The sequence below is a fragment of the Pelobates fuscus genome, chromosome 10 (assembly GCF_036172605.1).
Source record: "Pelobates fuscus isolate aPelFus1 chromosome 10, aPelFus1.pri, whole genome shotgun sequence".
Taxonomy (NCBI): Eukaryota; Metazoa; Chordata; class Amphibia; order Anura; family Pelobatidae; genus Pelobates; species Pelobates fuscus.
Window position 1 is genome coordinate 16,709,205 of NC_086326.1, and position 24,841 is coordinate 16,734,045.

The 24,841-nt window shown below is 40.0% G+C and overlaps 2 protein-coding genes across 4 annotated transcripts in view; one reads left to right on the forward strand and one right to left on the reverse strand.

Annotated features, from left to right (window-relative positions):
• ARMH3 (armadillo like helical domain containing 3) overlaps positions 1–19,845 on the reverse strand; it is a 115,957-nt gene extending 96,112 nt beyond the window's left edge. For 2 of the 3 annotated variants that reach the window (XM_063435116.1, XM_063435114.1), the window contains exons 1-9: positions 19,557–19,845; positions 13,521–13,596; positions 12,489–12,574; positions 9,654–9,769; positions 7,857–7,913; positions 6,562–6,708; positions 5,399–5,506; positions 4,204–4,296; positions 859–933 (exon numbers count right to left, since the gene is read on the reverse strand). In XM_063435116.1, coding sequence (XP_063291186.1) covers positions 859–933; positions 4,204–4,296; positions 5,399–5,506; positions 6,562–6,708; positions 7,857–7,913; positions 9,654–9,755 — 582 coding nt within the window. In that variant the 5' untranslated portion in view covers positions 9,756–9,769; positions 12,489–12,574; positions 13,521–13,596; positions 19,557–19,845. The remainder of the gene's footprint in view (positions 1–858; positions 934–4,203; positions 4,297–5,398; positions 5,507–6,561; positions 6,709–7,856; positions 7,914–9,653; positions 9,770–12,488; positions 12,575–13,520; positions 13,597–19,556) is intronic. The other variant, XM_063435115.1, reaches the window with a different exon arrangement.
• Positions 19,846–20,070: 225 nt separating this feature from the next.
• On the forward strand, positions 20,071–23,136 carry HPS6 (HPS6 biogenesis of lysosomal organelles complex 2 subunit 3). Its single transcript, XM_063434084.1, has one exon. The coding sequence runs from the start codon at positions 20,160–20,162 to the stop codon at positions 22,479–22,481; it is 2,322 nt and encodes a 773-aa protein (XP_063290154.1). The 5' UTR covers positions 20,071–20,159; the 3' UTR covers positions 22,482–23,136.
• Positions 23,137–24,841: the final 1,705 nt, after the last annotated feature.

Here is a 24,841-nt window from a genome sequence, read left to right on the forward strand (position 1 = left end):
CCCCGTCTAAGGATCTATATCTCAGCAGGTACTTCCAAATTTTCAATAGTAATGATGTTTATAAAAGAGATAAAAAAGAGAGCTCCAATGGTATAGTATGTATTGTACATACTATACCATTGGAGCTCTCTTTTTTTTCCATCTCTTTTATCTGAGGATATATAAGAATTGTCAATAGTTTCTATGTACGTATATTTTATATATTAATTACTATCAGGGGCGTGGTTCCTTTCCTTCTTTTTTGTATACTTCAGCTCATTGAAGTGTCCCAGGCCCCTTAATCCTGCGATGGTAATTATTGCAGTTTTTGATAAACTGCAATAATTACCTGCCTGAGTTAACTCCACCGCTAGTGGCTGTCTAGAGACAGCCACTAGAGAGACTTCCAGGTCATTAGACAACTTTTGGTCGCTATGCATGAAGGCATGCAGCGTCACCCAAAACCCCATAGAAAAGCATTATACAATACTTTTTTTATGGGGGACATTCTAATGTGAGCGCGTTTGTCGTCGGTGGGCCAAGAACAGAGGCAGAGCCTGAACCAGCGCAGAGACGTATCAATGTCAATCAATAAAATTTATTTAAAAAGAGCAACAATGTTTATATCCTCACAATATATAAAATCAAACTATTCATTCTGCGCTACAATTCCCCCCAACTTAACTTTATTTCTAGTCTGACTACTGGCCTAAAACATGCAGTTCCTTAGCCACTTATCCCAAATGTTCAGTTTAGGAAATTATCCTACAAGTCTGAAACAAAGGCAAAACTATTTGTATAAAAAAAAATTCTATACATATTGTAACACATAACGTGACAGGATTAAAGCACTTTGCAAGAATATAATTTAACACATACCTGTAACATTGCTTCAAATATGCTATTAATCATAACGTATTCCAGGATGGTATTCTGGCTGATGTTATCAGTGACCTGAAATATCAGGGAAAAAGGAAAACAATAACTTTGTGAATATATAAGACCAGGCATATATCCTTAAAATCCCTAATAACACCGAAGCTGTAACTTAAGCCAGAACATCTTTCTTAATGCAATGCTGAACTCAGTTTTAACATAGAGAGATGCAATTAACAGTTTTTTAATAATCCGATCCACTTCATGTGTCTCACACCCAACAAGTAGCATTTTCATTTTTGTTCCAATGCAACTGTACAATGGCAAGATCTGAAAGCTAATTATTTTACAATTGTTTTAATTCGGCACAATAAATAAATACAATTTACACGATGCTACAATATTCCCTTTTTTACATCCGTATCACTGGCTAAGTGACTAATACAACCAAAACGACATGGTCTATGAATAATTGCCTTAGTTTGCACAAAACGCGTTTCCAGGTTTTTCTCCTGTTTGTTCGGTAGCACGTTTTCATGTTGTGCGATTATTTAAACTATTTATGTTTTTTTTTTGGTTTTTTTACTCTTCATGGATTTATTTTTGCCTGGAAATGTCTATTTTATTTTCATTCTGGCTAAACATTGTGTTCTTTAACCCCTTAAGGACACATGACATGTCTGACATGTCATGATTCCCTTTTATTCCAGAAGTTTGGTCCTTAAGGGGTTAAAAACTACACAATCAGATTTGTTTTTGTTTTTTTAACAAAAAAAATAAATAAATAACACAAGCATACACCTATACATGTATAATTATAGATTTTGCATGGAATCAAGCAAGAATTTTACAAGATAAAAAGATAGACAGGCCGATATATACAAACATACACAGGCTGTGTCCATTAACTCCTATTTGCATTTGGAAATGAAAACATCACATTAGGAATGAATAGGAAACAGGACATGGAGGAGGAATGGGTGAAGGTCGTGAGTACACAATGCCCACCAGCTTCATTATGGATTACTGCAGCAGCTGGTAGAAACAGAAGGGAAATGAAACAATAAAAGCCGACACATTTCGCTGTTACACTCCTTCTTCCTGTCGTGGTTTGAAGAGAGTACAAGTGCACCTGCGTGTGAGTGAATGCATGTCATGTATATACGACAACAATGTATTCTACACTTCAAATAAGTCGGACCATGTCTACTTTTTGTTCTAAATATAAGAATAGCTGGCTAGTGAAGGGGGTCAGGAAATTCTCCATTTTTAATTGGAACACAATTAATCACATCCAGTTACAGAGGGTGTGGGAGCTTTCATACCAATAAATTTGTTTATGCCAGTTTTATAATGCCACCAACCAATGTAAATAAGAGTCTGAGGTTCAAGTACTTCTTTTACAGTCTTTTTTGTAAACTTATAAGCTCTTTTTTTATTTTCTTAAGATTTACGCCATCGTCATGACAACCCTAACATGATCGCTGAGAATAAATAATTAAACTGGGAACAAATGGTCATGTTGTGCTAATTTGTAGGATTTTGAAAAATGAACACCTGCTTTTTTTAATGCTACGGCTGTGAGAACGCAACATGTAAACACAGACTACATGACAAAATGTATGTGGACATCTGGACGTTGGACATCTCATTCCAAAACCATGGGCAATATGATGGCATTGGTCCCTGTTACTGTTAACACAGCCTTCACTCTTCTGGGCAGAATTCCCATTAGAAATTCGGAAATGGTTGGAAGGATTTATCACTATTTAGCCAAAAAGAGCATTAGTGAGATCAGGAGCAGATGATCAGTGATTAACTACGGCTCTCAATCATCAATCAAATTCCTCTAAAAGTGGTGATTGAGTTGAGATCAGGGTTTTCTGGAGATCAGCCAGGGTTTTTCAGACTTAACGCAATATGCCCTTTCTGTACAGATCTCGACTTGTGTTCATTTTCTTTTCAATTCCATCTGCTTGCACACAGGGCCTTCACATCAATACTGACAGACGCAAATTGTTCACACAGCCATGCTCCTTGATAGTGGTGTGACTCAATACAGTCAGACTACATGTACGAAGTACTAAGACAGCTTTAATATGTCACTTTTCTCATCTTGTGCTGGTGGCTGTTATGATGCATGAGATCACCACTGGAATGCCAAGGGAAAAGATGTGTTTTAAAGGAAACAATATGATCTGGAATGTAGTATCATAGCACTGCACTATATAATTCTAATAATAGTATTAAGCACCTCTAGACTGTAAGCATGCATTCTACACCAGAGGTGGCTGACAGATAAATCCGATCTGCAGTTATTCTACAAAGCTGGGACACTGTCTGCCAATATTTGTCGTGATTTGATTGCAGGTTTTACCCATGAACAACGCTGTGGAAAATGTCAGAGCTTTGTACGTATAAAATGTGTACCTATCCCGTAAGTATAAACGAAACAGTCAACACAGCTGTCACATCCCCATTCTTTCATAACTCCATGAATCAAAATAAAGATTTATTAATCATCACATTCTAGTGAAATGAAAACTAAACTAAAAATTTGGGCTAGAACAGTCAAGCGTCGACTATAGTGAAGATGAACAATTTTTCCAAATAAGCCATTTCGCCTATATTTTGCAAATCAGTTCGTAATTTACTACAAATTATTGTTTAGTGAATACAACCCACATACTTGTATTATAGCCATTATTTTGATTGATGAGGACAGCTTCACCTATCTAATTGAGTTTAAAGGGGCACAATAGTCACCAAATACCATTACAGCTTAATGCATTGTCTATAGACTGCAGACTTGGCATTGTAAACATAGTAACACCTGTAGTCTCTGTAACTTTGACAGCAACTAGTGGGACATCATGGCCAAGGACCTGCAATGTTACTTGAACCTAACACTTCTCATAGAAATGCATTGTTTCCCATAGAGATGCATGTGCAATAGCCTCCCAATGCTTCTCTTCCCTATGGGGAAGCATTGCATTGACTGAGAGATTAATGAACTCAGCCGTGGAGGCAGGGCAGCATGGCGAGGGTAGTGGGGGAGGCAGTAACCTAAGCAGCTAGCAGGTAACTATAGCATCTAGTGGTGATGGCTCTGAAAAGTGCAGGCAAGGGTTAAATCCTGGACCTAGCAGACATTCACTATTAGTTTTCATTGTTCATACAAAATAAATACAAGCTGCAGATTTAGTGTAACATGTAACAGAATTAATCGAAAGTAACAACAAAATTCCTCCAACTTGAAATCCTTGGCATAACACTATTACAACTAGCATTCAGAGAATAACGTGTGCAGGCAAACCAATCTATCTACTAGAACAAACATTCACTTACTGTCACTAAGCAGAGAAGAAGCTTCAAACACAAGCTCTTCAGATTTTCCGATCCTTCTCCGCACAAAAGAACATCTAAACTCTCCATCAAATTCTGTGAATAGAAACGCTGGATTGTAATTTTACCCCCAAAAATACTGCATGTGAATGTGTAGCTTTCCAAATTATGCATTTCAAGTCTCAATTTAATTTTAAACCCACCCAGTACAACCAACTGTAACCGACAGAATGCACCAACGTATGTGGGAGCATTGAGTGTCCCTTTAATAATATAAACCCACCCAGAATAACTAACTGTAACCTAACCTACACAGTGCACCCATGTATGTGGGAGCATTGAGTATCCCTTTAGTAATATAAACCCACCCAGTATAACTGTAAACTAACCTACATAGTTCGCCTAACGTGTGTGGGAGCCTGGAGTGTCCCTTTAATAATATAAACCCACCCAGTATAACTGTAACCTAACCTACACAGTGCATCTAACGTGTGGGAGCCTGGAGTGTCCCTTTAATAATATAAACCGACCCAGTATAACTGTAACCTAACCTTCACAGTGCATCTAACGTGTGGGAGCCTGGAGTGTCCCTTTAATAATATAAACCCACCCAGTATAACTGTAACCTAACCTACACAGTGCACCTAAAGTGTGGGAGCCTGGAGTGTCCCTTTAATAATATAAACCCACCCAGTATAACTGTAACCTAACCTACAAAGTGCATCTAACGTGTGGCAGCCTGGAGTGTCCCTTTAATAATATAAACCGACCCAGTATAACTGTAACCTAACCTTCACAGTGCATCTAACGTGTGGGAGCCTGGAGTGTCCCTTTAATAATATAAACCCACCCAGTATAACTGTAACCTAACCTACACAGTGCACCTAAAGTGTGGGAGCCTGGAGTGTCCCTTTAATAATATAAACCCACCCAGTATAACTGTAACCTAACCTTCACAGTGCATCTAACGTGTGGGAGCCTGGAGTGTCCCTTTAATAATATAAACCCACCCTGGTGTATACCAGTGATAGGTAATCATAGCACAGTATGTTTTTAAGACATTTCCCAAGATACTACACCACCATGTAGATTACAAGCGATGGCTACCCATGGTCCACATGTTCATGAACTAGATTTCCCAGGATGCTCAGCATGGGCAAGGCAAATCATGATCTGTCATTATAATCTGTTTATTTACCTTCATTCGGAGCTCTGCCTTATCGAACCCCATCAGCATGTTGATGATATCAAACCCGGAGGTTGGCTTGTTCTTTTGGTGAACACCCCGAATCAATGCACATAGCGTCTACAGCAAGAAAAAAAAAAAAAACACATTTCAAGAATCAGAAGTGGAAAGTGCCACTTGTGCCTCTGGAAATGAACTGGCCAAAATATATCTGTACAATTCTGCACACAGATTTAAATAAATCTACATTCTAAATATACATTCTGGAGTTCACTTTCTAAACCAGGGACTGCACAGTCCCTGGTTCCCAGTTCCCAGTTATGTCAAGAGACCCTCTTTCTTTCAATAGTCTTTTGCATTTTAGATTTGCATTTACTTAGCAGTTGTTAAACAACAGGAAAAATCTAAAGCAAAGTGCTTTATGTGCAAAGAATGTGTCCTCTCTTTTTAATTTTACAAAAATTTAAGATTTTAATAGAAATTGACACTTTACTATATTAAGCTTGTTCCACCCCCTGGCTGTTAAGACAACTGGTTCTGTTTCTTCTTGGTTTGTTTAGCTCAGTTGAGCTTACCTTAAAAGGCAGCAATTGCCAAGAGCTCCTGCCTTGCAAAGACTTCTCATTGAGTTGCATAAGAAGTATGTGATTGGACAGCCACAGAAAGGCAGGTTTAGAAGGGGATGGCCTGCAAAGGCTGCAGACAACAGAACTACAGCTTTAAAGCTCTGTTTAGATAAACCCCCAATGACAAAGTAGTAGGGCAGTGAAATGTCCCTTAAAGGAACATTACGGGGTCAGGAAGTTGTTGTTTTTTGTTTGTTTTTGTAACTTGAAAATCATAATTTAAAAAGTGCTTACATACAGTGAACTCGGCAGTGTAGTCTGTGGCTACTGTTAAATTTAACTAGTCAGTTCACTGTTCAAATAAATCGGCTTCATTAATTTAGCATGACGGTGTACCTTTTATCTTTGATGTAAATAGCTAGAAAACATCCTTTTGCATTGCTTACCTTACATTAACAGGTGATAGGCAACAGAAAAACAACTAACTGAGCAGAACAAATAAAAAGATCTATTCCAAAAAGAAAAAGAAAAAAAACGAAACAAAAAATAAATAAAATAAAAAATTCTCAGAAAAAAATATCAAGACTAAACCTAGGAAGCTTTGTGTACCTGCAGTGAATTCACCACTCGGATTTGGTGATCGGCCCCCAAAGCCTGAATACAGTGCTGGAACAAACTGTTAATGTTGTCCTTTATCTTCATTAATTCTTCACCATCCAATGATTCCAGTTTTGCTTCTAAGTACTCTAGATTCACCTGTTCAGATAGGACAGAGACATGACACGGTTACATTGTTATTATGCACATAGACCTACATAATACACAATTTCCACGTACTGTACTTTGCATCATTCTAGATATCTATGGTGTGAATTAGAGCGTAGCAAAAAAATGGATAAATGTGCTTTGCTGGATACCCATATACAAATACATTTTTATTGAAATCACACATTTACATGTTACAAAAAAATTCCAACACAGTGCAGATTTACACTGCAGGAACCTACAGTACAGGATTTTCTGAAATTATATCTGGGTGCTGTAACTCTCTGTACATTTTTAACACCATGCTGTTAATGCTGCACAAACTTGTGTTGCTCCCCCCTCCCAACACTTTGCTTTGGATTGTCAGCGCCCAGTGCTACATTCCACAGAAAGGATCGATTGTTATCGATGTTATGCTATCGGGATGTTTCCAAAAAACTGCAGTAATAAAATAATACTGAGATGGAACATCAGAAATAGCAAACACACGGACACCCGTGAACAAATGTGAAAATATATAAAATATGTAAAAACACAGAAAACTTAACTTATAGGCACACGACTTCCCAAGGTTATCTCCCAGCTGATAACCATATAACAAGGTATGTATGATAGATAGGATATTTTGGGATTCTGTAAGTGTACCTATAATAGAGGACAAAACATAGTGCAAATATTGCTTTAAAATTAAAATGAAGCTTCCAATGATTAGAATGCACTCACATATTCCAGGACAAATAAAGCGTGTTATAGGTGCTTTTCTTTTTTTTTTCTTTTTTCTTCCACCAAGGGGAGGCACCTATAACACGCTTTATTTGTCCTGGAATATGTGAGTGCATTCTAATCATTGGAAGCTTCATTTTAATTTTAAAGCAATATTTGCACTATGTTTTGTCCTCTATTATAGGTACACTTACAGAATCCCAAAATATCCTATCTATCATACATGAGATGGAACATCCCATCATTTTAGATTTGTAATGTGCATTTCACATTAAGGATGGGTATATTTTAGTTATATAAAAATTGAGCAAATAAAGGAAGTCATACCAAAAATATTAGAGTGCGGCAACTTTAAAGATAATCTTTAAAAAAAAAAAAAAAAAAAAAAAAAGAAATAAAGAAAGCTAAATTGTTACCTTCATTAGAAAAAGTTCATCCCAAAATCTAGGGTTGGTTTTGCTAGGATCTTCCTTCTGGAAAATATGAAATATGCATAGATTTGAGAAGACAAGCAGCACCGCTAATCAATTCTGTAATAAAAGCAAATTACATGTTTTTTCTAATACAATCTACATAATGTACACGTGGATAAATCATTTTAATCCGGAACTGAGCCTCCAGCAAATTAAGACAATTTAAAAAAAAATTCTAGTATAGTTTTACAGGGATTTTAGAAAACTAGTTTGGGTATGAATTGCACACGTCTTGATCTCTATGATGCGCATGTGTGGCATTTCTGACTTATCTCTTATAATAGAATGTAGCCCGAATTATTCGCAATGTTACACAGCTACATTATTTTCGCTATACATATTCTGGTCTGACAAAGATTTGAATTCTGACTGATGGAAAACCTAGAGAGGCTTGTCAAAACACGGATGCAATTTCAAAATGAAGAGTTGGCCTCCTGGGGTGCCAATTTCTTTGTTTTACCATAAGTAAAAAAACAAGCAAGTCTTACAACCTTCAGATGGTATTAGTTCCAGTTACGTGCTCATTAGGACCGCAAATAACAATGAAAATTGAGATCACCAACAATAAATGCCTTTTTGGACAAGTCTATAGGGCAGCACAATCTAAATGTAGAAAAAATGCACTTTACATTATTTTGCAATATAGGTTACACTTATTGTAACAGCTGTAAAAAGAACCGAGATCGCACAACGCCCAAAACAATTCATATGTCTCTGCATAAAACATTTTTCTTTTTAAAGACAATAACATTCCACATTCCTAACCACACTCTTTAAACTAGTTTGGTTGAAAGGTTGCCATAGTAACAGAGTACTCTAAAAAAGGAGTAGCTTCCATATGAAAATTCTAATTTACGCACATTCCTACGCAAACATTATTGGTGTACTGGCTGATATTACACAGAAGATTTTAAAAGGAAACAAGTAATAAGAAAACACAGAGAGAGGATACAGCATAGAAATTACAGGGACAGCCTGGGAAGCAGTACAATTGTACTGCAAGCGATGGGCACTGGACCCATTCATTTCGTGTTTTGGGTTTTTGCTGGAAGCCCAGTAGCCTGTATTAGAAGGAGAGGACACCAGACGGACACTTAGTAAGTTTATTCCAACATATCTCTCTACTTTGTACCTGTCTTCAGCTTGTTTGTGGATTGAATGAAGCCTCATTGTAAATATTACAAGCGAACAGAGGAGAACAGTCGAACATGTATCCACATATGGTTAACTACATGGAACTCCAAATGAGAAGGGATCATAAAGTTACTGCTGTTTGCCCTACTTGTAGGAGCATTCTGAGCTCAGCTCAGCAAGCAATTGCAGATTAAGCAACGTTCTGTCCACTTATCTCTGCCAGACACCTATACGGCTGGTAATGTTCTTCTGCAGAGCTGAAAAACCAGATGCCGATCACTAAGTGGCTGACTGCTCCAAAGAATGCAACTCCAAGTATACAAATAAACACAGAATTCACATTAGCCAGACCAGAACCTTTGCTGCACATACAGGCTGTAGGTACCATGGCGACTTTAAATCACATAAGTGGTCATGGTGCTTGGAGTTACCATAAAATAATTGCAGGTTTATAGCTTCCTAATTCAATTTTCTTCTAACACTTCACTCTTCACAGTTTTTCCTTACACGGATCTCCACTGAAACGTTACATGTCCCTTACCACCACATAAATTGCAAATATTAGAAAAGAATAAAAGCATTTTAGATCAGGAGACCCGAGCTTACCGCAAATATCTCATCGTACATCAACACCACTTTTTCTTTCAGCGGTTTCTTGGAACCTGAAGACTTCCGGAGAAGCCCAACCTTCTTTTCTATTTGAGCCATGGTTTAAGCATAATCTGTGGGAAAAACCATAGAAACAAAAATAAAAGGTAACAATTTAATTTTTTAAATTGTTATATTTGTATTTAACAAATGAGACTTGGATAACATTGAGAAGTGCCTTGCAACAAATCATTAAGAGCAATAATTTCACGTTAGATATGCACTTTTCTACAACAGAGGCAACCTCACTGCTACAAGGAGCGTCAGTCTCCAATACATAGACTGGGAGCAATAAAACTGATGAAAGAGGTAAAGCAAAATAAAAACGATGAAAAGCTTTTTAACCAAATAGTGTATTGAGGGGAAATTAAAACTGAATTGTAATATTTTTTTTAAAATCATTACACCAGAGAGTGAGAATCTCTTGCTTTATACTCCCGCAAGGTTTATTGAAACCAAATTTGAGCATATAATGGAATATTTGCCTTTTAAAAACGCCTTGTTACAGGACTGGTATTTTCTCTATATTTAAAGGTACAGTGGTTATTTGGAACTGACCGTATCACTTCTACTTAAGATTTCGTCTTACACTGATCAGCCACAATATTAACACCCCCTGACAAATATCATGTAGGTTCCTCTCATGCTGCCAAAACCGTTCTGATGCATTAAGGCATGGACTCCACAAGACCTCTGAACGTGTCCTGTGGTAACCGGCACCAAGACATTAGCAGCAGATCCTTTAAGTCCTGCAAGTCGTGAGGTGGGGCTTCCATGGATCAGATTTATTGTTCTAGCACATCCTTCATATTATACTCATTCACATTAAGATCTGCAGAATGTGGAGGTCAAGACAACACTTTTGAAACCGTGCCTGAACAGTTGTTGCAGTTTGGCAGGGGGCATTATCCTGCTGAGAGAGGCCACTGCTACCAGGTAACACCATTGCCATGAAGGAATGTACATGGTCTGCAACAGTCTCCAACTACCCAAGGATTCCCAGCAGAACATTTCCCAGAGCATAACACTGCCTCCACCAGCCTGCCTTATTCCAATAGTCCATCCTGCTGCCATCTCTTCCCTAAGTAAACAACGCACATGTACCCGGCCACTCGATCCCTGTGGAAAGCACGGCCTATGATAGACAGGGGCATATTGGGCACTCTGACCAGTTTGCAGCTGCGCAGCCTTATAGACTGCAAACTACAAAGCACTGTGTGTTCTGACACTTTTCTGTCATGGCCAGCATTAAGTTACTCAGAAATTTGAGCAACATCACTGCTACCTTTTCACTTGCCTATTTTCCCTGCTTCCAACACATGAAAATCTGGAACTGACTGTTCACTTGCTGCCCAATATATCCCACCCCTTGACCAGTGCCATTGTGACAGTGTAATCTATGTTATTCACGTCACCTGTCAATGGGTTTAATGTTTAGGCTAATCAGTGTATCTCATTTTGAAGAAGTTAGTAGAAATGTAAATATTTATTAGGGTGTTCAGCATTGTAACCCTGCACCCATCATGGCTTTTTATTTAATCTCAAATAATAAAACTGTTTTGAGAAAAATGTAAATTTGTAAGTTTAGAGTGCCATCCTTATATATTTTATGCAGACATATGACGGCGTTAGAATTTGCCTATAGAGAACAGAGGTTCTTTTTTATTTTCTTGATTAAATGTTGAATCTGCAGGAAAACAAAGCTAACTCACTGCAAAAACAAGGCTAGACGGGGTTACATGAAATTCTATAACCTTATACAAGCCATGCCTATTCCATTAGTCGTTTGGCAATAAAATAACCAAATATCAATGCACCATTTAGAACATATCAAATAAATAAAAAAAATAACAATGCTTCTGTTTCTTAATTTTACTCATTAAATAATTTGCTAAATCAAATCTTTTAATTAACTCTGGTATTTTGGGTTAAACCGAACACAAAGTAATTGCTTGATTAGAGTGGAATAAACTGTACACAATATTAACTGAAACATTGTGATTCAAATAAATATACAACAAAGCTCTCCTTGTGTTCTCTTATCGTGGCTTTTGTGAACAATAATGTACAGCAGGAAAAGTTCCACAAGGCTAATTCTGAACACAACATCTACAGTTATTTGTAACAGAATATACAAAAACAAACAGGTGACTTTTTTTCACAAGCAATGAAGACTATCAAGGTTATTTACTCAAGTGAGAATTCTAAGAGAATTGCAGATTTCAAGCCAGGTAGACTTTCCGGTTTGTCTATTTTGATCTTAAATGTCAAATCCACTTTGAATTCTCATTTTAAGGATTACCCCAAGCTGTGTACAAGACCTGAAAATTGAATCATCATACTGTGACAAAGAAAGTGCTGGGGAATGTGTAGAGCTCATTTTAACCCAACATCTGTATATAAATACATAGTGCAGGGGTGCCCAAAAAGTAGATCCCTAGATGTTTTAAAACTACAACCTCCATGATGCTTTGTCATTCTAAAGGCATGCAAAGGATCGTGGGAGTGGTAGTTCTGCAACAATCGGGGGATCTACCTTTTGGGCACCCCTGACCTAGAGAAACAAGCTACAATGTTGTTGACACCATGAGCTCTGGATGCATTGCTTCTTCATGTTGCTGCAATGCAACGTATACACATCGCTATTCTGGAGTTGTGTTACATGTATTACAGGCTATTGCATCCAACCAACCCCACTGGCAAAGCAGACACCTTTAGATAAAAATATATTTTATCTATACACTGGCTGACAATATTGCTATCACAGTACGTATATTGCATTCAAATGCCTACCTGAAGGGGACTTTGTCATTCAATGTCCTCTTGTGTTGAAGATGATAAAAAATAAATTAAAAAAAAAAAAGGAAGCTCTGACACAACTGTGAAAGAAAAAACAATGTAGCTATCTGTTAGAGGCAGATGCTTTATCTAGTTGAAAGTCTGTGATATCAGATTGACCTAATAAGCATGATCTAGTACTCAATTGGATGTGACCTCTAAGTCTCGATCTCTCCATGATAACCCCAATCTATATCGAGAGTTATTCTGAACACCATTATCATACGTTAAAAAAAACCAAACATATTTCTTTAACCCCTTAAGGACCAATCTTCTGGAATAAAAGGGAATCATGACATGTCACACATGTCATGTGTCCTTAAGGGGTTAAAGAGGCTCCTTACCAACTCATGTATTCCCATAATACAATTAGTCAGCGTGTCTATATTGGTCTGCTATACACCTTGCATGGACCTTGCCCTTTTACATTGTAACGTTAAATGGTATTAGATACTGTCTTTAATGTGAAAGCAGCCAGGTAACTCGAATTTTACCTGGACGCTGACAGTTGAACTTACAATGTATGTTATGTAAGGGTAATGAAAACCTGCTATTTTAAGTGTTCACTAGGGATCGCTTTACTTGTATTCAGCGCTGCATCATTTAAAGGCGATAACAATAATAATCTATGGATATAGAAATACAGCCGAGGGCTTATCTCAATCCAGGTCTTTGCACGTCATTAAGTGACACAATCAATTAAGCAGTTCATAAAATGACTTGGATTGGATAATGCATTTCAGGCAAATGGTTTGAACGCTGGAATCGTAAATGATCGCTCTCTGTGCTTTAACTGCATAAAGAACAACAAGACAAAAAAGCTCATTGTAAAACCTCCAATTAAAGGAATCAACTTTGCATTGGACTCATTTTACTCAAATGGAGAGTTATTGAATAAGATAAAGAATGATAGGTAGGACGGAAAAAGGCAGAAAATAATATTTTTGATAAACCTTACAGTTAAATGCAAACGATAGAATGACTTACAGTTCAGTAGGATAAAGAGCAATATGCCAGGTAAGTTGTTCTTCTCTTTCTGTCTCAAACAGATGAATTCTCCAGTCTGAAAAATACACAATAAGTAAAATATGGCTGGAGATATTAAAAATAGTGTGTGTGTGTGTGTGTGTGTGTGTGTGTATGTGTATATGTAGGAGTATGTATGTATGTATATCTATGAGTTTGTGTCCGGTTGTTTGTGTCAGGTTGTGCATCTGTGTGTGTGTATAAATGTCCGTGTGCTTCTGTGTCAGGATATGCATCTGTGTATGTGCATCTGTGTGTCATTGTGGTGGTTTTTATGTCAGTGTCTATATGTTTTTGTGTGCATGTATATCTGTGTAAGTATGTATGTGGTAATGTATGTGCATACATGCAAGCAGTTATACACCAGCACAACATACAAACACACTCCTGCAATCCAACACAAATATTACATACAAACACACCCCTGCATTCAAACTCCAAACGGATATACAAACACATCCTTTCACTCAAAACACAAATACTTCACACAAATGTACACCCGCATTTAAAAGTGAGCAAAACATTTAAATACACCCATGCAATCAAACGCAAACATTACATACAAACACACCCTATATTAAATCCCATCTCTTCAGGAAAGCGTATGGCCTCCCAGAGTAATCTCTCCCTTACATACCTGTCCCTATGGGATAGTGCTTTGCTCTCTCCTCCAGCTCTGCTTCACTCCTACTTGATATTTCCTATCCTAATGTTTCTAATACCCCACCTCCTATAGACTGTAAGCTCATTTGAGCAGGGTCCTCTTCAACCTATTATTCCTGTAAGTTTTCTTGTAATTGTCTTATTTATTGTTACATCCCCCCCTCTCAAAATATTGTAAAGCGCTACGGAATCTGTTGGCGCTATATAAATGGTAATAATAATAATAATAATAATATACAAGCACCCCTTCAAACACCAACAATGTACATTACACGATAGCACCAGTAAATGCTGCAGCGCTGTACAGATATACAACCTAGAAATTTTGACTTGGGGTGCCTCGGAAAAATATTGAAATATTAAGGGCACCTTGAACCTGGAAAGTTTAGGAACCACTGGTATAATGCATGAAAAGGTGAAGCTCCTAGCAATGATTTTCCGCGCCCCATTTCTGACGTCACTGGTGCGTCTTATGGAAAAGCATGCACGCGCTCCAGGCCAGCGCGGGATGTATGGAGGCTAGTGGGGGTATGGAGGCAGAAGAGAGAGGGTGAGTTTAAAAAAAAAAAAAATAATAATAAGTGGAATGGAGGGAATGTAGAGTGGGTGGGAGGGAAAAGTTAGCTTCTTCTAGTAGGCACTTCTGCCTGCATGGAGAAGATTTAACGTCAGTCGACAGTGAGCAGAGCGCGCCGACAGACGTATTTAATGCACAGAATTTACATAAGCAAAGTTAACTGTAAGTTCCGATAAATGATAAAGTTCTGGAACAGATCTACTAACAAACAGAAATGGTGCTCTAGCTTTCCAATAATCTACAGGAAATTATCCCAAAATGTATAGGATTTCACAATATACCAGCTGAACATCTCGGCCAATGAGCTGGCCCTGCACTTCTATCAGGAGCTTCCAGCCTTACGTCCTGCTGTAAGGTGGCTGTGAGCAACAAACGGCTGACTCCAGGTTCTAAAACAGTTTGTCTAAAATGAAGCATGCTTCACATGGCTGATCACACTGCCCTATTTATTGGCCGAAATGCATAAAGTACAACCGGTCAGAACAGCAATGACCGTGTTTCAGCAGGGCAGTGTACATTGTTTGTAACCATATACTATAATAATTGGACACTCTAAATACAAATCAAACTGGTGCAGATACCATATGGATATTGGAGATGTTATTGTGCTTTTTTTTTTATGAAATCCCACTAACATTGTTTTACTATCTCCATATTTTAAATTAAGACATTTACACAAGAAATCTACATAAGAAATAAAAATGAACACTGTCAATATGAGTTGTTTTTGCTGCACATCATTTATCAATATTTTTATCTTATGCTGGGTGCCAGAGAGCACGAATTTCCTAAACAGGAGTTTCCACTAGCTCTCGTGAGCTAAGCTCAGCAATGCCAGCATGCTGTAGTGGTTATGGTGTTTAGCTTGTTCCTTTACAGTTGGGTCCTCAAAGAAGCCCTCCCAACCCCCATCACAATACCTAGTTTTTGCCTCTTTTTACAAAATTATCCGTCTTCTACCTACTGCAAGCCAGAGTAAAACATCTGTGTTTTATCGCAATATCTCATTCAAATCAACAACAATTTACAGCAAGCGACTACTTTGTTTCTTGCTCAGATTGCCAATCCAAAGCCATCAAAACCATTTCCATAATGACAATTTTTTCATGCGTCAGCAACTCTTTCTATAAAACCATACTTGAGATTAGACAAAATGTGTTCTCCCTCGAACTGCACGATATGTCCACATACTCTGCCTACTCTCATTCTGCAGATAACCGCACCCTCTAATACTGTGATAAATTCATACTGATATGTGCATTATTTCATGATGACTCAAACATTTAATAAAAAAAAGAGTAGTAGTGAAAGATTTAACATGAATTGTTTGGCCAAAGCAAAAATATAAAAAACAACACACACAGAACGGTTATGAAGGAGATGCTTCAACTGTGGAATGTGTTTATAGACAAGATATGAAAAGAAAGCTATTTATTTTGATGTAAGGATCATTCTAAAAAAGGGATTGCGTAAAAAAATAAAAAAACACCCCCAGAAATCATTCAAGTAAAATATCTGACAAGTAAGCATTGTAGCAGACTGATGTCACAGAAATGTGCTGGATTCTCGGAAGACAGTGTAGGAGGGCTCCTAACACAGACAGGATTTTATGCACTGGTTTAATTTACGAAGCAGTGGTGAATTGAAAAACGAGTTTTAACTATTTACATCAAAACTGAATTCATACTATTTAATATCAGGCTAATAGGAGGAATGCTTGCTCAGCTGTTTTCCCAAGTTAGCTATAGTGGATCTGTTTTAAATTCACCGTTTAGAAAACACACGCCATATTACCGGTCATGAATTAGTATTTTAGTCAGGAAGGATAGATATCCTTCGTGGTCCTGCTTTGAATACACAGGGCAATCCAGATTCTCCGGCAGGAGACAACTGAAAATGGAGAATGTGGTAGTTGTCAGGACCCAGGTATGTTATCAAACAGTGTTAAACTGGTTTGACTACTTACCATAGAACAGCAACAACAGGGTGTAGTGGTTATAGTGCGTGACTTTAGATTGTTTGGGCAAAGTTATTTTTGCCTACTGTTCCCGTATGTCGTACATGTTTTGTTAGAATCAAATGATTATCTTGTTTCCTATCGTAAAGTGCTGCGGAATATATTATCACTATATATAAATTATTGCAATTTTCCTTTAAAATTACACAAAATTGTATGCCACCCCTTTACCCAAAATATAGAAAATATTCTTACAAAAAATTGAAAGGTCATTTGGGTTTATGCACTAAGTCTGGAATTGTGGACAATTGTCATAGAAATTGAATATTTTAGACCAAATTAGACTAGCTGGAAAGATTAATTATACGTAACACACAGGACCGTGGATAATTCTCATGTTTGGTGATTATATCTCACATTTTATTAGTTGGATTTATAAGAACGGTCTAAGTTTATGAAGCGGTTCATATCAGCAAATCTGAGAACCACAATACCCACTGCAGTAAATCATAAGACTTTATCTACATATTGTGCTAGTGAAACGACCAGATGTAAAACATTTTGCTTTCAATACATGTGAAGCTAGATCTCTGAAGTCATATATATTGTCTCACAATGTTCCAAAGGACATCCCGCAATTATTAAATTATGGCCCCATACTAAGTATTGTGTAATAGCAGGGAAGAATGTTACTGACACTCAATCAAAAATGTCCAGCAACACATTTCTACCACAATGTACACCTACAGGTTTATTTACTAAAGTGGGAACTAAAGAATTTGAAGTGAATTTCACATTTAAAGACATAGCAGCTAAACGAAAAGCACAGCAGTCTTAGAGATGGTTTCCTGCTCAGCCATTTTAACGCTAAATGTAAAATTCACTTAGAATTTTCACTTTAGTGAATAACCCTCTAGTATAAAGTAAGAAAAAACTAGCTATACTGTGTGTGACGCACCCTATGTGTAGTGCACTTAAAAAAAAAAAAAAAAAAAGGCACCATTCGGTCACATGTTGAAGGACGAAAGTCAAAACATTAGTCCACGAGGTAACCTAAAATAACTGCTCAGATTTTATTCTTGCAGCACAGGAATGCCACATACTGCAAGGTAGCACTTTTCATGGGACACCCATCAGCATGAAAAAGGGATATTTGCCATGGAAGACAGGCCCTCACCACCCTACCTTAAAGGAACCCTACAGGCACCCAGACCATGTCATCTCATTGAAGTGGTCTGGGTGCACTGCCCCTGCCCCCCTTAATCCTGCAATGTAAAACACTGCAGTTTTGGAGGAACTGCAATGTTTACACTCCAGTATTAAGACTGCCTCTAATGTTGGTCTACCAGAGAAACTGCAATGATTACACCCCAGTACGAAGACTGCCTCTAGTGCTGGTCTACCAGAGAAACTGCAACGTTTACGCTGCAGTACTAAGACTGCCTCTAGTGCTGGTCTACCAAAGAAACTGCAATGTTTACACTCCAGTATTAAGACTGCCTCTAGTGTTGGTCTACCAGAGAAACTGCAATGTTTACATTCCAGTACTAAGACTGCCTTTAGTGATGGTCTACCAGAGAAACTGCAATGTTTACATTCAAGTACTAAAACTGCCTCTAGTGTTGGTCTACCAGAGAAACTGCAATGTTTACACTTCAATACTAAGACTGCCTCTAGTGCTGGTATACCAGAGAAACTGCAACATTTGTACTCCAGTACTAAGACTGCCTCTAGTGCTGGTCTACCAGAGAAACTGCAACGTTTGTACTCCAGTACCAAGACCGCCTCTAGTGCTGGTCTACCAGAGAAACTGCAATGTTTACACTCCAGTACTAAGACTGCCTCTAGTGCTAGTCTACCAGAGAAACTGCAATGTTTACACTCCAGTACTAAGACTGCCTCTAGTGCTGGTCTACCAGAGAAACTGCAACGTTTGTACTCCAGTGCTAAGACTGCCTCTAGTGCTGGTCTACCAGAGAAACTGCAATGTTTACACTGCAGTACTAAGACTGTCTCTAGTGCTGATCTACCAGAGAAACTGCAATGTTTACACTCCAGTACTAAGACCGCCTCTAGTGCTGGTCTACCAGAGAAACTGCAATGTTTACACTCCAGTACTAAGACCGCCTCTAGTGCTGGTCTACCAGAGAAACTGCAACTTTTACACTCCAGTACTAAGACTGTCTCTAGCGCTGATTTACCAGAGAAACTGCAACGTTTACACTGCAGTACTAAGACTGCCTCTAGTGCTGGTCTACCAGAGAAACTGCAATGTTTACATTCCAGTACTAAGACCGCCTCGAGCGCTGATTTACCAGAGAAACTGCAACGTTTACACTGCAGTACTAAGACTGTCTGTAGCGCTGATTTACCAGACAGCCACTAGACGCGCTCCCCATAGTTTGAAATGGCGTTGGGCGTCCTCACGCTCTCCACGAGGACGTCCAGTATCAGATAAAATGCCGTGATCCCCTGCGTTGCTATGACGAAGGCCTGATGCGCACGCGGCACAACCCTTCCGTTGGATGACATCGGAGAAGGCGGAGCTTGGCACTGGAATCGGGTAAGTGGCTAAAGGGTTATATATCCAGTGCCAACGCTAGCGGGCAGCGAGGTGGGTCTGCAGGACACGTTCCTTTAAATTTAAAGTTGTTTTGGTGGCTGTAGTGTCCCTGTAACCGGTGCAGGACTCAGTACACCCCATGCCCTGCCCTGCCCAGCTGGGGCCTTCACACTCCCCATCCATTGACACAACTGACAGCCCCCATCCGGGTCCTGGGGGAGCAGCAGCACTACTTACCCTGAGCTCTGCCCTGGGAGAGGCCTCACTCACTGGGGGGCAGCCTGCAGCCTGACTGGGAGCTCCCCCATGGCCGGGCGCCGCCTCACGCTCTCCCTCTGCTGTCAGCACTCGCTCCGCCCACGTCGAACGCTCACACAGGCAACAAAACCGCGGCGGAAGTTAACCGGATCCGAAGTGTCTCCAGCGGCGCTCCTGTAACGCTATGACAGCAGCCATCTTGGCAGAGACCAAAACGCACCGAGTTCTACGGGCGGTGGTTCCCACGACAATGGAGACAGGAGAGAGCAGCTGTGCTCGTGTCTCCTTTGTTTAGAACTCCAGTGTCACCACACCCCCAGTCCAGGCTCCAGCACCGCGAGACCAACCGCCGTCTTTGGTTTGGCTGGGAAGGCTGCCGTTGATTGGATGGCTGGGCAGGCGGCCGTTGATTGGATGGCGGGTTCCTGTGACGTAACGCCCAGCCTGCTCTGATAGCCAATCGGCATAAAGCAGTGCGTGCTGCGCAGGAAGTGTCCGTGTCTGAGGTGGTGTCTGTGGTAGTCCCGTGATGCCCCTCGCAGATCGCCGCTGAGCTACCGGCGGTCAGTGCGGCCCCTGGACATGGCGCCATTCGGGGCCCCCGAGCTGCTTTGTGACCTCAGCGCCTGGGGGCGGCCGGAGGCTCTCCGCGAGGCCCTGGAGGGCGGCGGGTACCGGGCGCTGTGCAGCCCTGACGGCGGGCACCTCCTGCTCCTTCTCCCCGACCAGCGCAGGCTGCTCTCCTTCCCCCGGCTGGCCGGGCCCCCGCACTCCCCGCACCTGGAGCTGAGCTGGCCCGGGCGCTCCCCGCCGCCGCTCGCCCTGCTCTTCCCCCGCTCGGAGCCGGGCTGGGCGCTGGCCGTGGTGTGGGAGAGCGGCCGGACCGAGCTGTGGCGGCCGCCCCCGGCTCGCTCCCCCGAGGGCTGGGCCTGCCTGCAATCCCTGGAGCTCTGCAGCAGCCCCCGGGCTCGGGTGGCCTCGGCCTGCCTCAGCGGGGGGGACCTGGTGTGGTGTGAGGAGAGACCGCCGTCAGAGGCCACACCGTCAGCCAGGAGCCGGCCGTACCGTTACTGTATCTGTGTGCGGCCCCTGGGCACCGCCGGCACCGTGAGGGTCCTCCTCCATCACATCCCCCCGTGCCAGCTCTACACCGGCAGCCAGCACATCTTCATGGTCCCCGATGGCAGCACCAGGGGCATCGCCGCCCAGCTCCTCATGGTCTATTCCCGCCTGGAGGAGAGGGTCACCCTGGCCTCGAGATCCAGGGGTTTCATCCACAGCAAAAGCCTCTCCGAGGGAGAGTGTGACTTCCAGAGGATGGTGGTGGAGTATTTGGGATCAATGGCTTCCCAGGGCCACATGGCTACGTGGTGCTGTGCAACCACTGGGACTGAAGAACTCTTGCTAATGGATGCCAGTGGGCAGATTTACCTTCTGTGCCCAGATGGGGCAGTCAGACGTGTTTATAACTTTAAAAACCAGGATGTGTGTGATAAACAGATTGCCATGCAGGTCTTTGGGGGGACATTGGCCTGTGTGCTGGATACAGCCTTGCATCTCATTGACCTACACACAGGAAGGCTGATTGAGAAGAAAATACTAAGTGCAGATGGTCTGGTTTTCTTGAAAGTCTTCAAAACAGAGGCTGTCCAGTTCCTTACAAAGACTGGGGTTTATACAATTGGCATTTCTAGTGGTCCGGCTGGGAATGCTGAAAGCTATGAGAAACTGGAGCCGGCATTGCTAGAAATGATTTTTGAAGAATCCTGCAAGTACTACCAAAAGAGGAGTCTCAACAGTACCAAGCTTACAGTCCATTCCTTCAAGCAGGAAGGGATTTTCCAAGCACCGATTACTCTATTGACTATACTAAAACACTTGCAGAAAAAAGAGAATTTCATGGATGAAAAGTATGCCGATCTATTAAGCGCCATGAACAATGAGCTACAGAACTACTTAAGTCTTGAGATTCTTAAACCTTGTATTATTAATGCTGCTGAAAATGAGATGGAAACCTGTTGTGAAGATCTAGTGGGCAAAGAAATTGATCGGCTTCTTCACACAGACTTGGATAGAGAGAACTTGGTATATATAAACTCTCTTTTCAGTATGTTCCCCAAAGCTTCTTGGGTGTCCATAAGGCACAACCTTCAATTTCAGCAAAATGGTGATGGCAAACTTGTAGTTAGAGCAACTGCTGACTTGTGGAAAAAGGTGTTGGGACCACTTCCGACTGGATCAAAGGAGCAAAATGGAGTACATCCACTCTTTGAGATGATCTGCCAGTCTTTGTACAAATTTAAACCCAAGTGGCTACCTGGTTTTGTTAAGCTTGCCCAAGATTGTTCTGGGCTTTCCTGGGGCTACAGCAACAAAGATAACTGTGAGAGTGTGCCATTGTATAAGCGGGCACTGTCCATTTTAGGTAAACAAAAGGCAAACACTACTATTGATCGGGAATTGGAGATTGACATTTTGTTATTTAGTGGAAGACCCCTGGCAATCATTCAGGCTATTCATGTTTTGATTGGCCTCCAACGATGGGAGAGGGTTATAAAAGAGACCAAAAAGTTTTCTGAATTGAGTTCGGTTATTACAAAAGACATTTTTATTACTCTTTTGGTGGAATTTGTCAAGCATAGACATTTGGACCCATATATTAACCAGCTTTGTGAAATATGCCCAGATGATATAACTTCAACTGATGTCCTGCGCATTGTCCTACAAAATCTTCCCAAATCCGGGGTCTGCTCTCCTTTTTCCTGTGATCAGAGCAGTTCTCTGACCATAGGTTTACTAAAGCCATTATTGAACAAAGTGCTACAGAATCAGATTAATGTAGCAAAGAATGCTGGTACCCCTACCTTTCCCCCTTCTACCCCACACCGAACAGACCCGTCCTGATCATGGGTTTTGTTAATAAGAATGGTTTAACGCTGCAGATTGACTGACATCAATGCGACCAATTGCCTGTAAATGTGTAACTCTTTCTAGAAAAAAACACTATCAGTCACTTTGTTTCCTGCTTCTTGTATTTAAATCAGTATTATTGTTGTGTATCTTTATCACTATGGCACATGCTTTTAGTTTTGTTTGTTCACACATACTGGCACTTTATACTGTGGGTTGTGTTTTGATTGTAACAGTGTCAGTGTCTTGAATGTTCCAGTAATTATCACTGGTGAAAAGGGGCAATGTTTGGCTGTACCTTAAACTAGTTAACACTTGGATTTTTCAGTTTGTAAATTTGCAACAATCCGAAGCTTAGTAAATAACACTCCATTTTTCCATCAATCTTTCTGTTTGCAAGAGTGTGTGTGTGTGTGTATATTGTGGGTTTTCTTTGCTCCCAACAGTAAAATGCAACATATTATTTAGATGTAAAACTTATTTTTATTATAAATATTGCAGTTTTTATCTTGAGTTGTTGGACTTCTAGTTTTCTTACATTTAATAAATGCTTTTAATTTTAAAAATATTATAATATGGTTTCTTGACTTGCAAAATCAAATTTCTGGGTGTTCCAAGAAACCACTTCATGGTTAACCCCTTAAGGACACATGACATGTGTGACATGTCATGATTCCCTCTTATTCCAGAAGTTTGGTCCTTAAGGGGTTAAAGGGACACTGTTGGCACTTTAAAAATTCCATCTCACTGAATTAAAGGCCTAGAATGCCCTTGTGCTGTCCTTTCAATCAGTGGTAAACCACTTTTTGAGCAGGTGAACATTTTTAAATAAGGGTCCTAAAGCTGGGACACAACTGGAGATGTGTCTAGGAAAAAATATCCCAAGCCCATGTTTAAACATTCTCAAGCTGCTACAGACAAGGTTCACAAGTCTTAAGTTCAACAACAAGGAACACAGGTGACACTCCAATGTCTGACTCAACATGTTTTCATGTCCTGATGGGCATGTTTAACGTGACTATGCAGTATAAGGTAAATACAATTTAGATCTGGAATTCCCCCTCCCTGTGGTTTGTGGAAGTTGTTTGTTTTTGTTTTGTCATTTCATATGGTACCAGGTGTGTTACAGACAACATTTATCTAACGAATAATTTGGGTTATTCCTGTTAAAATGGCATGTGAAAGGTAGCATTGTTAAAACAACACTCAAAGATGGAGAGAGAGATATATATAATTTTTGTTATGGCCCTTGATTTGTATGTTTATACTCTACCGCTAGCTGACTTTATATTGTCTTTCTCTGCACTGTTTTTTTAACATCGGGTGCTGTTCTTTTGTCATCCTCTACCTGTGATGTCTGCAGTGCGATTCTTTTGACAGATTGTGGGTGTGGGTGTGTAAATTTTGCTTTAGAGCTGAAATAACTATTTTAAATGGCACTCTAATTATACTTTTGGAAAACCTATAGTTGTATGCTTTTTTTGATTAGGTTTTGGTTTCCTTATACTACAATAGCTTGCAAAACATGCAGTTCTATTGTCTGCAGCCTTTGCAAGCCCTTCCCTTCTAACTCCGCCCAGACGTTCTGTGGCTGTCCAATTACAGACTTCCCAATGCAGCTCAATGGTCAGTTGTTGCCTCTTAAATTTACCTCCACTGACAAACCATGTAATAACAGGACGTGGTGGTGGTGGTGAGAACAAGATTAATTAACCCCTTAAGGACGACAGGCATACTATGCCGTCCTTGGGGATCCGGCTCTAAACGCCGGTGGGCAGCATAGTACGTCCAGGGGACTTAACTGCTCGCTGCCCCCCCCCCCCCCCCCCCCCGAAGCAAAATTAATGGTTAAAAACAGTGTAAAATAATATATACTTGGATCATATATAGTTATATAGTGTGTATGTATATACTGTCTCAGTGTATTTTAATATATGAATATCAAAGTACACATAGAATGATATTAAATATAATAAATTATATAAATACGTTAATGAAATGAAAAATAATGAAATGAAAAATATATGTAATTTCGTTCTAACTATTGATATTTATTTATTTTTTCTTCAAAATACTTGGAACGAAATATAGATCTATATACGTGTGTATGTATATATGTACGTCCCAGCACTCAATGCTCCCGGTCTTTTAATGCTCCAGTGCTGTCTCCAACCCAATTGTATACGATACCAGTAGAGAGCACTCAGGAGTCTTTCAAGGTAAATTTAATCTGTTGCTTTATTGAGCAATTACAAATTCACACAACGTTCCAGTCGACGTTTGTCTGTAAAATACTTTTTTCAAGGTCTTCTAAGTCATTTTATTAATTACAACTTGCGGGACCTGCCAGTATG

Bases quoted from the DNA above. Each gene is read 5' to 3' on its own strand.
- HPS6 (XM_063434084.1), top strand. From the start codon at position 20,160: ATGGCGCCATTCGGGGCCCCCGAGCTGCTTTGTGACCTCAGCGCCTGG.